Raw genomic sequence first — 13,436 nt, 5'->3', positions numbered from 1 at the left:
AAGCTAAAAAGTTTTTCACTTTAATAGTTCGACCAATTTGAGAGTGGCTAAAAGGCCAGGATAATGGCAGCACAGGGAGTGCAAATAAAGTCGTACTCCGATTTATTTGTACTTTTTGTTGGGCGCAATTTCTGACTGGATCAATTTGAAACTTGGCCATTTTATAGCTATCATTTCGAATCAAAATAAAGCCATGTTAAATCAATTTTTTTCCCCAATATCTAAAACATGTTGGCCTTGATTTTAGTTGAATTGTGTTCGAACACCCATCGCTTGATTATCTCAGTTTAAACACGACACAGTAACTGAGCACAACACAATAGAACAAAATTCCCAAATATTGTTGTTTCAGGTCTAGGAAATTCAAAATTATTCTTTTGTTTTTGATAGAGCGACTGAGGATTCCCTACTTTCAAGACTATACCCAAGAGAACCTCAAGCTCTAATCTCAAATAAAACATGGCCGAGAAGAAATCCCAGGACAATAATGATAATGCCAGTGGATCCCAGAATCGAACGAGCCGCGTGGAAGCCCACGTTCGCCAGCAAGAACAGAATAATGCTATATTTGCTCGACTTTTTGCCAGTTTGGATGCCGAACATCGTAAATTGAGGGAACTTGAAGAGCGCAGATCGCAGCTAATTGAAGAAATGAAATATTTGAGGTCTGTACTCTTTGCGGAGAATAAGAAACTTCGGCAGACCGTTGCTCCCATTTCGGGAGGAAATCCATTACCAATTCCAGCTACCACCAACAGTGCTCGTCCCGTCGTGAAAACTGGTTCGGAGAAACCTTCCGGCTCTAGGACCTCTCCCATTATCAAGTCAGCACGTTTGGAACGGAGACCTTCCAATAAATCGGTTACAATTGCCGATCCACCAACACAAAGTTTAAACACCAGCTCCAGACCCAAGGCAAGTAGTTCACAAGTTTTAAAGAAAAAGGAAAATCGACGCAGTCTCATGGTTCCAACAAGGAAAAATAAACATAGAATTACTTTGGGTAAATAATATATCAGCTTGTTCACATTCTAATTTAATCAAACCAAAACGGCATTCATTTTCTAGATAACTTATCAAATACCAGGGAGGACATGTTAGACGAGATCGATGAGTCTGCATTGGCAACTTCTGTGGGCTCCAACTTGCGAACTTTGGAGCAGCGTATATCCAATTTAGAGGAACGAGAAGATATAGACGAAGTTTTGGTCTCGCTGTCAGCATTATTCACCTTTATGGATTCACAAAATACAGACCAGGCCATTTTACCAAGTGCTGCTGATACCAATGATTCAAAAACTGACGAAGTGCTTCCCAATACCGATCAAGATCCAAGTTTTTATCTCCCAAGTGCCGATTCTTTGTTCAAGGACATACTAGGACCGAATTCACCACACGTAGGGGTGAATTTGCCAGAAGAATCACTTGAATTACAACCAGTTGGCTTTGTCGAATGTTCAGCGAACGTGGCGGAAATCGTTGAAAATGAACACGAAACGGAAACGGAAACGGAAACTGATTAAAAGCCCCGTTTAAGGGTTTTTAAGACTTTTCTCATGGCTTATTAAACTTGGAACTGCAGCAGCTATTTACTAGATCTGGCAACAATATAAAACAAATACAGACATTAAAGCCAACAGCACAGCCTTTGCATTGAGGGATAAAATAGAAAGGCTTTCAGATAACTCTGCTTAAAAATCCTGTGGTTTCAAACTGTGGTTGAATAGCTGAATCTCTCACCGCATGACTACTTAGTTTTTCAGGGATCAAAGGCAAACAATTTTCCTGTTGATGCTATCAAAAATGTGGCAAAATATTTACGGACAAGTGAGGGCCTATTATTTTTGGGGTGGAAGAAAATCTGCACATGCTCATGGCATATTCGGTCGACTTTTCTCAGCATATCTTGTGCTTTTTTTTTTTGTTTCTTATTCAATTTGCCGACCCTTGGTCCCCTGTCTCAAATTGAAGTCCTGGGGGTCGAGGACACTCTCGACATCCATTTCAAAATAAATTAGTTGCCAACTGTCCGAAACAAATGTTGTCTAACGAGCAAAATCGAGTTGTCTCCCATTGCTATAAGAATACTTATGAACTAGGAATGATATATACACATAAATATATATATAATATATATTTGGTATAGGTATATATACATATGTATGACATGTCCACTTCTTGGGAGTTTTGTGCGACTTGTTTGTCCAACGAAATGATAAGAAAAGCTCGGCATTTCAATCATAATGTTCATCACGATTTTTTCCTGTTTTCCTTTGGGGTTGGAATAGAGAAGATGGTGGGGACTTATTGATTGGACTGGGTCAAGAGGTTATGTTTTGTGTGTGGGATTTTTGCTAGTGAAATGCACTTGAAGTGCAAAACTAAACTTGCAAGTCAAACCCGAAGCTACAAAAAATAAAAAAAAATAAAATGGGAAACTCGAGAACTGAAAACTGAACTAAGGCAAACCGAAAACTAAACAAGTTTCTGGCTACCAAAAAAACCACCTGACCCATACGAGCACACACAAATTACTTATGTGCGGATGTTGGGTGGTGGTTCAGTGGGTGGTTACACATTTCATTTTTCCTTTTTTTTTTTTGGTTACTGTTGTTGTTTGTTTTCAAGTAGGTCATTAGAGAGGCCTTCGCCCTTCGCCCAGCCACTTGAATTATTAAATTCCCCCGGCATTTCGAAGTTCTGCAGTTGAGCCAAGCGAAACGAGGCGCTTTTCTGCCCTCGCTCCTCAAATATGCATATTTTTCTATACATATACACCCATCCATCCATCCGTCCATCCATCCATCCATCCATCCATCCATATATACATTTATACATATATAGTAGGTCCTATTCACATTCGTAATCGTATTCCAGGTTTGCCAGACTGTTTCCATAACTTACCTAAAAGTGGCGAAAAAATAGAGAAATATAAATATTTATTGTAATTTTTCTGTTTTGAATTCACAGCAGCAGCTTAAAAATGGGAAACTTTGACATTCAAGGGGACATAAATCAGCAAAGAGAAAAAGTGCAATATTTTTAAAGCATATAGGTCAGGCCAGAAAGTGTATATACATTTTAGATCCTCTTACTCTTGTTTCGCTTACGAAAAGCTTGAGCATAGATTTGTCACCGGCAAAGGTACTTTCAAACCAATTCCAGTGCCATTTTTTCAGTTTCTAGTTCTCTGGAATTTAGTATTTAACTATTTAAGTTGGAGTGAATTCTAGAGCACACCCTGTTGTGGTCCCGCGTTCGGCTGGCAGTCCCATAAAAAGTAATTGGAATTTTCATTTAATATAAAAGCTGAGCGAACAACACAGGCAGCGGAACACAATCTAACCCACTTGGCAGCTTGCAATCGCACAGCAACCAAAAACTATGCATATAAACGGGGCCACTGATGTTAGGATCTGTACCCCCCATTTCACAACTTGCTCCCCCCCTTTGGGAAACCCTTTCGAAAAATCCATCTCTTCCATTTTGAACTGGAAAAAGGATACAATGTAGCCAGTGGAGCATCCTCATACTCATGGATATGTGTATCCCCGTGCAGGCTCGGCTCGTTGCTCATAAAACTCACTCAAGTAAAAGTACGAATGGTTTTCGATATGAAATGCATGAAACTGACAGGCAAACATATTGCGCCGCATTGCCGAAACCCGCCCACGGCCACTCCCACGCGACCCAAACGCCCATACGCCCACATTTCAAAGCCACTACACCGGGGAATAAAATCATATAAGCATCTTATTTATTTTCACTCATTTAGTTTGCATCCAAATATTTCTCTTTTTTTTGTTTGAATCTCTGGAATACGGATTTTTTCAACTTTTACGTTTACTTAGTGCTCAAAGTTTGCTCGATTTTAATATGAAATCGCGAAAGCAGTTTCAATCGCATGCAGTCATTATGCAATATACAAAAAATAATAAATAAAAAACAATAATAATAAATTTAAAAAAAATGTAAAATCGTTGAGCAGTTTTCATTCTTAAAAAGTTTAAATTTGAATTTTCAAGAAATGCTAATAGCCATTGAAATTATTTTTAAAAAAATATCGAATCATATTTTTTTTGTTGTACTGATAAATAAATAAGCAATTCCTTAACAGGTGGTATATTTTTTTTTCAGTGCAGCCAGTCTCTTGTATCAGTTGGCTGACTGTTGGTTACCACTTGGCCATTGTTGCTCCTCATTCACATTCTCATCCACATCCACATCCTCATCCACATCCATATCCTCAAGCTCAACCTCCATTTCGTCCTCGTAAGCTCTTCCATCTGTGTGCCCTCGTTACCGCCCCTTCACCCCTCCGGTCATTGTTGTGGGCTGTCTATATATGTATATACGAATTATATATATATATATATATACATATATATATATTGTATCCCAGTGCGAACTCCGCACCTCTCGCCTGTCTATTTATTCAGATATGAAAATGCATATTGTACACTCGACTCACGCCGCTCTATATGGGACATTTCTTTATCATCCGCTCTCCTCGCCTCCATCTGCATACACACACAGATATATTTTATCCTTTTTTCAATATGCAACTCTGTGGCATGTGAGTGTGCGTATGTTTGTGTGCGGGTAAAACGGACCGAAAAAAGGATATATGGATGGGTACAAAATATAGGAGCTACTCATCGAGGCGTGCGTTTATTGCAATTGTGTTCCAGTTTCTTGCGTTTGAATTGGAGATGATTGCGCCGACGAATGGAGTCTCAAAAAAAAAAAAATAAAAAAATAAAAAAATAAAAAAAAATAAAAAATGAAATGAAAACAAAGCAACACCTTCGGGTGACACGGCAATAAAGGAACTGTTTTCTTTTTGATAAAACTCAATGGGTTTAAATGCTTTCTGGTTCAAAGTGTTATTTCCACATGCTCCGATTTATTTTAGCTATTATTAGGTGCAATATTTGGCACAATTCTTGTTTATTTCTGTATTAAATCATTGCATTTTTCTAAGGCACAAAACACTTGAACCCCATGCCATTATTCAAATGACTTGTTGTTGTGTTTGAAAACACTCGAAATGTAAACTGTTTAATTATGTTACAAAGCACTGAACTCGGCACTTTTGCAAGTTATATTTTCCTATTGAAATTTCCGTTTAATTAGGGCTTAAAGCACTTTGCCCTTTGAGCTAACGTTTATGCTGGCGACTCACATTGCGTTTCAAATTGCTGGCATTTGCCCAGGATTGCTTGTATTTTCTAATTATTATATGCATTTCAATGCAACGGCGGGTACCACAGGACTCGAGGACTCGATTGTTAATTAAGTCTTAAATCTGTGGCAATATTTCGGTAATGATATCACGGCAACGCAACTCAGACAGCAATGCGATACGGTTGACCCGAGTTGACCTGTGCATAATCGCCATTTTGCCTTTGTTCCCGGCATTTTGATGGCGTTGTAAATTCGCGATGACACTCGACTTAATTACAATTATTTGCACAGGTGTGCAGGAGAATGCACTTGCAGAAAATTAAGTCGAATATTTAAGTATTTGGTATTTTTATAAATTTAGTTGAGTTTAAACCTACGTATTATATGCAATTTTGCTTATGGATTTAATTTAATAAATCTTTTTAAACTTAATCCAGTTTGTCTTAATAAAAATAAGCTATTTTATGAATGAATATAAATATTTTATGTTTTAATAGAGTGATTTAAAATATCTATATTATTTAGAGTGAACTAATGTCTTTAATTTCACTTTTAATTTTTCTTTGACTTAGCTTTGCAATTCACTATATAAGTTACAGAGAATCTTAAATTGTATTTGAACTATTTTTTTTTAAGTGCATCGAGTGCATTATTTACCTGCTGGAATGGTTCGGCTCGTGGGCAAAGGGCTCAGCGTAGATATTTCGCACGGGGGGCACTCGGCGGGGCAGGGGCGGCGGCACCGGATTGTAGCCATCCATGATGGTATCACAATCGGAGTACTTCATCGATTTCATAGTCATTTTGTGTCTGGTGTTCACTGTACCGAGAGTGCGAGAGTCCACTTTGCTTAACGATTTATGTCGATTATTTATTATTTAATTATGCGTTTTTATTTCGTTTTCGCGACGTTGCGTTCCGCTCTTGTCGTTTATTAATTATTACAACTATTATTATTGTTAATGGCAAGTGCAGGATTTAACCCTTCAGCGGCGATCGCGAGTCGTCTGCACCCCGTTCGATGCATGGGCAGGGGCAGGAGGGGCCCACAGGGGCCTCGGTGGCATTGCCACCCGCGTATGGATATATATTCCCAGCGATTCAATGAAAATCTCTGCGTCGAAATCCCTATCTATCGGATTTCCAATCGCTCTGGATCGCCGGTTATCTGTATCCTTAAAGTGTTTTTAAATCTTTTTCATGGCTGCCAATTGGTTATTTTCGATCTGAATGGGAATAGAAAATATATGGGTGAGTAATTGAGTAGGGTTGTCTTAAAGACAACAACCTTGTGACCTTTCGTTACGCTTTACTAAATCCATTTTGTGTTTCTCTTTTATCAAGTTTTGATAACCACATTATAAATGTTTAGTATTTTATATAATTATTCGCATTATTTGTTATTTTTCGCATTGCATCTTATCTAATATTTGCTGGTAATTATTTATTCTATTGTTTATAATTAAAGTCGAATTAATACGGATTTGCTAAACATGTAAATCGACCTTTTCATTCGCAATTTAAGTAAACACTTAATCAAGCGTGTAATTAAAAGCAAAAATTCCAACATTTTCCCTAATTTCCCACATTTGCCAGCGGCTGGCAAAACACTCTTAATACCGCTTAGCAAATGTTAATTGTTTTTCCCCTGGTAACAACGATTGCATTTGCCTAATCTGTATCTGTTACCATCCCACCCGTTTCGCAATCTATATATCTATCTATCTATCTATCTATCTATCGATTTCATTCCCGAGTTCTAACCAAAAATCATTCTTGGCTCCGTTTCAGCATTTTCAAATATCCCAAAACTGGTTTTCCTTCTGCCAAAATGGAAAAATCGAGGGGCGAATCGAGTGGAGAGCGGCTGGGCAAACAATCAGAATAAGTGTGGATTCCATTTTGGTATCTGGCAGTTTGTAGTCCCATGTCCGACTGACTGCCAATGGCCAGCATATTTGTTACACTTGCCGCCCTCTTTATCCGATTGGACTGCTGGTACTAGTAGTGGCACTGGTGCTACACTGCTGTATGGCTCTAATCACAAAATCCCACCCATGATGTGCACAGACAAAATATTCAAAGTCATCGTGTAATATTGGAAAAACACTTGGAGCTGTGTGGGGCTTTTGGATTTTCGATTGGGGATTGGGGATTGTGGAGCGGGCGCCGATGCCAAACAATTTCAAATGTAATCCGTTATTGTGGCCAGGCCGATCGAAACGTTTTCGTATCTCAACCTGTATATGTATCTGTATCTGTATCTGTGGGGTACAATGGACCAGCACGGCAGCAGCACGGGCTTGGGATAATGCGGCATATCTTTGGGATTTTCATCTCAAATTAAATTTATGATATGGCACAAAAATTGAATAACACCCAGCCGGGCACGAAGTGAATCAAAATCAATCAAAAGCTGCCAAACCAAGGGAAAGGGCAACCTGGAGATAGAGGAGGTAGTAAGACTAAAGGCTCTTCAACGGCAGACAGCAGACACCTCAAATGAACCGCAGAGATGCAAGTGCATCGATGCAGATGCAAAATACGGAAAACAAGGCAGTGGCGTAGAACGGATTTTATCAATGGGAAAGGGTTTCTGAAAATGATTTCTATTTATTTATAATTAATAAAGAACCTTTTTTTATTTATATAAAAAACATAAATATATTAATTTTAATGTGCAAACGCAGCATTTATTTAACTTCAAGTTAAGTAAATTAACCATTTAACAAAACGAAATCCCCTTTCTAAGCCACTGACTACACATCTGCGGTTGCAAGTGCAGTTGCAGTAACAGCGTCTCGACCGCAAAATGGTCAATTCCTTGCTGCATTTTGCATTGCCATATAGACACAGATGTATCGTATCTTCCGCTATCCTGGCAAATTTCTCATTAATCAAACATCGAAACACTGACTGATTTTGGGATGCATTAATTAGCACAACGCAATGAACTAGCACATTCATTCCACGCCAGCGAATCGAATGCCTCAATAGATATAGATACACCATCCGTATCTTTTCTCACAGCGGTGGCTAATGAAATACTTTCAATCATAAACGAAAATAATATCACGTTCATTATGAAAACAGCGAACAAAAACAACACAAGCAAACAAGAGAAATAATAACCCAACAAAGAACTGGCATATCCATTGCTGTTGCTCAAATATATCAGCAACACGTATCAGATACGTCAAAAAAAAAAAAAAAACATTAAAAAAAACAACAAACAAGAATGGCTTGTAATCGCATAATTGTTGTTCGAAAAGAGAACAAAAAAATAAGAAATTTGAACGAATTTTGAGAAGGGTAAAAAGTATGTTGTCACCACGACATGAAATACAAAAATTTTTGGTATTTTGGCAATCAAATTGTTTTAATTCCTCAAATTAATATATGCCTCGAAAAAAGAGAAAATCCCCTTGATATAGTTAATATTAATGCAGCCGGGAAATATATTGTACAGCATTTTTATATTTATTTGTATTATTTTTGCAGAGTTTTATTATCGTTTTTGTTAATTACAAATACTTGATATTATATTTTCGGTCAAGGATTAACAATTTCCGCTTCCTATCATCCAAATCGCATCTTGCAGACACTGGGAAATTTCTGTTGGTTTTTCTGGAAAATCTCTAGCATTCCTATGATTGATCCCCGTGGCCCTGTGCTCCATGCATACATATATGGCTTCTCGGAAATCCCCGGACAAATATCTTCTGGTCCAATACGCATTGTGCTGATATGAAATCTACTAGTTGGTTTGGCCGAGCCCGAAAAGCAGCTAAAGATTTACTGGCCAAAGGCACGAATACCGCTCCCCGTTTTTAGCTTTCAGCTTTCAGTTTTCCAACGTTCGGCGTTCAGCTGCCCAGAAATATTCCAGCTGAGTTTGTCTGGCAGCGCATTAATCTCCAGCTTGGCTACCAAGTTCGCTGCACTCTCCACGCGGCCTACGCGAAAAATGCAGCGCGAAAAAGAGGCAGCAACGAAAAGGGGGCGAGTGCAGGGAGGTACTTGCACTGAAAAAAAAAAAATATGGGGTAGACAACTCTATGGGCAATCAAAACAAGGACCATAAAAATCCAACTCAAGCATATGATAACATACTAAAGAAGGAAGACGGGAATACTTTTTGTACCTTTTTCGACAGGTAACACTCCCCCCTTTTTTGGCAGTGCATTTAGAGAGGAGCGACTGCTCCTTAAACATTTTGTTGTTTTGTAGTGCAAATCATGTCGACGCCCCTCCGCCTGCGCATTCGAGACCCTGCCCCTTTCGCCCACCCAAAATGCTACCAAACGAGTTCGCAGCAAGTTGCTCTGTCGAACAGCAAAAAAAAAAAATCCAACGACAAGTTTCCAGGTTTTCGTTAGGATGCAGCTTAGCTTATAAGAAAACAAAAAATAAACCAAGAGGAACGTTGGAAAAAAATCTATATAGGAAAATAAGAGGAAACCAAAAGCAGAGCTGGAACTGGGACTTAAACTGGGACTGAGCCTCCGACTTGGACTTCAACTGCGACCGAAACGGACCATTGAGCATTGGGGATTGGGGACTGAGGATTGGGCAGAACTGGTTTTCATCAGAAAAACCAGAAGAGGGCCTTGGTTTGTTGTGCCCCCCTTTCTTGCCGCCCCCTTTATTCTTTTTTCGCCGCCTGTCAGGCATCAAAATGTCAGCGAGTAAATGTAATTAAAATTGATTTTATTTCCCTACGAACGCCACAAACATAAAACAATTAAATGGCGTCTAAGCCAATCTCTTTGCCCATTCCCCGAACTTGTGTCAACAATTTTTGATTGTTTATAAATAGTAGCAGAGGGTGAGAAAAGTATGTATGCCCCGACTCTCTTGAACATTTGCCACAAATGTCAAAAGTAATCATGATGGCCAACACGGCATGTCATTTCACTCGCTCACTCCAGAAATTCTGAAATCCCGAAGATCTTCAACCAAAACCAAAGGGTTGCCCAACAACATTTTTATGGTCGCTGGAGCAAACAAAAACACACATATATGTATTTCTCCAAAAATGTTTCCAGTTTTTATGAGTGGGAAGTGCGTGCCACATGAACAACGGGGGATCTTGTGGCGGGGAAACGCGGGCGGGAGTCCCGAGAAAATCGGAGGGAAAAACGAAAAGCCACAGTCCATATAAAATATGCTTTTCCAATTAGCGTTTATTTGGTTTTTCATTTTCTGTTTTATGTTTGCCCAGATAAACAAGCAAACACCACAGTTTCGAATAATTAAGGCACACTGAACTTGATAAAGTTTACTAGCTGTAGTTTTTGAATTAACAGCTCTCAAATTAATATTCTTTTCAAAAATATTCAATAAAAGAAAATAACAATTGCAATAGAGAAATAATTTAGTTTAAATACTAAATGGTATAATGAAGAAGATATACGATCCAATTGCATTTAGATCGTATTAACTTTAAGAATTATTTAAATTTTAAACATTTAAAAAAATAATATTTAAATAAGTTGTTTTCCATTTTTTTTCACAGTTTATGGAAAGGATGATTCCCCACTCGGGGCATTCGATTTGGGGCCAAAGCTAATTGGCCAAAAGCCATTGGTGGCGAGTGTCACCGAAGATCATGGATCATGATGCATCAAACAGCTGGCATTTTTCCAGCTGAAGATTTCCCCCAGCGAAGAAAATCCAGCGGGTTCAAGCATCTTTTCCAAGAAGATCACTCAAAATAATCATGGGACTTGCAGCGAAAGCTCTTGTCACGATCGTTTCGTTTTATGGAATTGGGAGCAATCTGTTCGATCGTTTTTTCGTTTTTTTTTTTCGGCGTTGTTTGTGGAGTGAGATAGACAAAAAAAAGATGAGCGCTTCAATGTGCCATAAAGTCACAACTGAATTATGAACTTATGAACCAGAATCACACTGGCCATTCAAGCTGATTATGGTGGCCATAACTGCTGATCCGCCTTGATAATTTTATTGGCAAAAAGTAAGGGATTCCAGATGCAGCACGCAATCAGATCGGCGCGATCCTCGATGGCAATGACGCACATGATCGTCCAGCAAGTCGGTATCCCCCCTTTTCAAGTCACACATAAATTAACGCCCCTGTCATAAGTAAATATATATACATACATATGTGCACTGTGCATTTCAAGGTCTGGGGATGTATGGTATGTATACATATATGTACATATATCCAGCAGATCGAGAAACCGCACGCACGCGTCTCGCTGAAGTAATGAATTCCCCCTTTTCTTTTTTGTTTAAATATTTTGCGTGCCTCGAGATTTATGTTGGTGTCGCAACAACAATTGCATGAGGCAAGCCGCATTTATTTGTCTTGAAAGTTTTATTGCTTTTAAATTTATGGCCTGGGTTCTTCTGCTCTTGTTTTTTTTTTTGTTTTGGTGATGATCATGTCACAGGGCGAGTGTTCACACCTACATAATTAAGGAAAATATTGTTCAAAACAACTGAGACACATCTGCCGATGGACTTCCCCTTTCTCGAAATCTTCAAGAGATTCTTATGGTTTTATGACCCCAAGAATGAGCCACATTTCGTATTTAGAATCTCAAAATCTAATACTTAGAATTTGCTCGGAAATTTATAGCTATTTATTAAAGTTATCAATAACACACTTTATAAGAATTTATATGTTCTTTGGACTTTGTTTTGAGATTTTAGGTAGGCGCTCTTGATTATGAGCTCTACATGGAGATTTTCCGCATATTTTCACTTGCAAATGAAAAGAACTTTTGCTTAGCCCACACACACACACACACTCAAGTCACGGTGTTTTTTGTTTTTCTTGGCATGTCAGAAGCCAGGTTCTTAGACTTCGTTGATAAGTTATCATGGCCAAAACAGAGGCATCCACCTCCTCGGGCTTTTAGCCTCCGCTCCTACCAATTCAATGAGATTAAAATCTTTGAAGACATTTTATAAACATGAAAAATGTGCGTCAAGTAAACTAAATATAACAAAAGACACGGGAAGACAAAGGAAAAGTCGAAAGTTTTTTAAGTAAAATGCGGGGAAGGTTACTGCCCTGCTTTTTCCAGAAAATGTTAATATTTATTGAAAGCATAAAATAGAAAGGCGACACAAATAAACTTATTTTTTTCTCAGTCGCGTCTCCTTAACCTTCCCTTGAATTTCCTTTTTGTACTCGTACTCTACTGCTACTGCTTTTATTATAAGAAAAGCTAAGGAAAAAAGTAAAGTGCACACACATAAGCCTGCCTGCATAGACATCATAAAAAAGTTAAGCTCACAATACAAAGACGCAGATACACACATGCACACACAACAAAAGAGCAATTTGTTATTTAATGAAACTGAAAATGAAATAAACTCGCAGGCAAAAAGCCAGCAGCAGACGAAAAAAGCAGAATGTATCAGTAAGATGAAAGCATTAACGCACAGAATGCTAATATCTTATGCACACAACACAAGACACGCAGATACATTTACAGCCTCAGCTGCAGATACAGATACAGATACGAATATATATGTGGGCACAGATATATATGGGGCGCTTCTGGGGAATTACAACGTCCTATGAACTGAAACCGAAACTGAACTCGAAGTGGATCCCAACTCAACTCGAACTGAACTGAATTTTGTCGTGTCTTTGATTATTATCTTAGCACACGGGAAAAAACGAGCAGCGTTCTCAATCGTTTTTATAAAAATTTTGTTTTATTCTCAAATGAAACTATATGTGCTCTGCAGAATATTTATTTTTAATTGAATATTTTTAAGTATATTTATGCAATATTTAAATTTGAATTTTATAGTATATATATGGAACGTTTCCAAAAAAAAAAAAACATCCGATTTATTGAAGTGCAGCTTAGCCCGCGATATGCGCTCATAAAACCCAAAACACACACACATGGTCACCCATTTGTATCTGTATCTGCATCTCGCACATTAACAGAGAAGCAAAAAAAAAATAGGAAAATAAAGAGAATAAAGTTAAGCTAACAAAGCAAGGCGCCGAAACTCAAGAGGTGGGTTTTTCCACCCGCGGTAAGGGGGCGCTAGGAAATTGTATGGGAGATAAGTGAAAAATGTTGTAGGACAATTTCTGTCGTTTGCCTTTATGGATTAACAAAAAGAAAAAAAAAACAACCGAGGAAAGGGAAAATAAACCAAAGTCAGAGGGAAATTTAATTTAGCTTGCTATCTCAAAGTAAATACAAATTGTATTAATCGCACGCTAATATGCATTTATGGCAACGCAAAATCAT

At 38.2% G+C, this 13,436-nt stretch overlaps 2 protein-coding genes across 4 annotated transcripts in view; one reads left to right on the top strand and one right to left on the bottom strand.

Annotated features, from left to right (window-relative positions):
* LOC6620202 (teneurin-a) overlaps nt 1-13,436 on the bottom strand; it is a 195,902-nt gene that overhangs the window by 96,052 nt on the left and 86,414 nt on the right. For 2 of the 3 annotated variants that reach the window (XM_032726423.1, XM_032726422.1), the window contains one exon: nt 5,845-6,413. The exons of the other annotated variant lie outside the window; for it this stretch is intronic. In XM_032726423.1, coding sequence (XP_032582314.1) covers nt 5,845-5,990 — 146 coding nt within the window. In that variant the 5' untranslated portion in view covers nt 5,991-6,413. The remainder of the gene's footprint in view (nt 1-5,844; nt 6,414-13,436) is intronic. 3 annotated transcript variants of the gene reach the window in all.
* On the top strand, nt 277-1,551 carry LOC6620203. Its single transcript, XM_032726424.1, has 2 exons — nt 277-1,003; nt 1,069-1,551. The coding sequence occupies exons 1-2, from the start codon at nt 460-462 to the stop codon at nt 1,521-1,523; spliced, it is 999 nt and encodes a 332-aa protein (XP_032582315.1). The 5' UTR covers nt 277-459; the 3' UTR covers nt 1,524-1,551.

The sequence above is a fragment of the Drosophila sechellia genome, chromosome X, assembly GCF_004382195.2.
Source record: "Drosophila sechellia strain sech25 chromosome X, ASM438219v1, whole genome shotgun sequence".
Taxonomy (NCBI): Eukaryota; Metazoa; Arthropoda; class Insecta; order Diptera; family Drosophilidae; genus Drosophila; species Drosophila sechellia.
The sequence above is the reverse complement of the archived record's forward strand: the minus strand, read 5'-3'. Positions and strand labels throughout refer to the sequence as shown.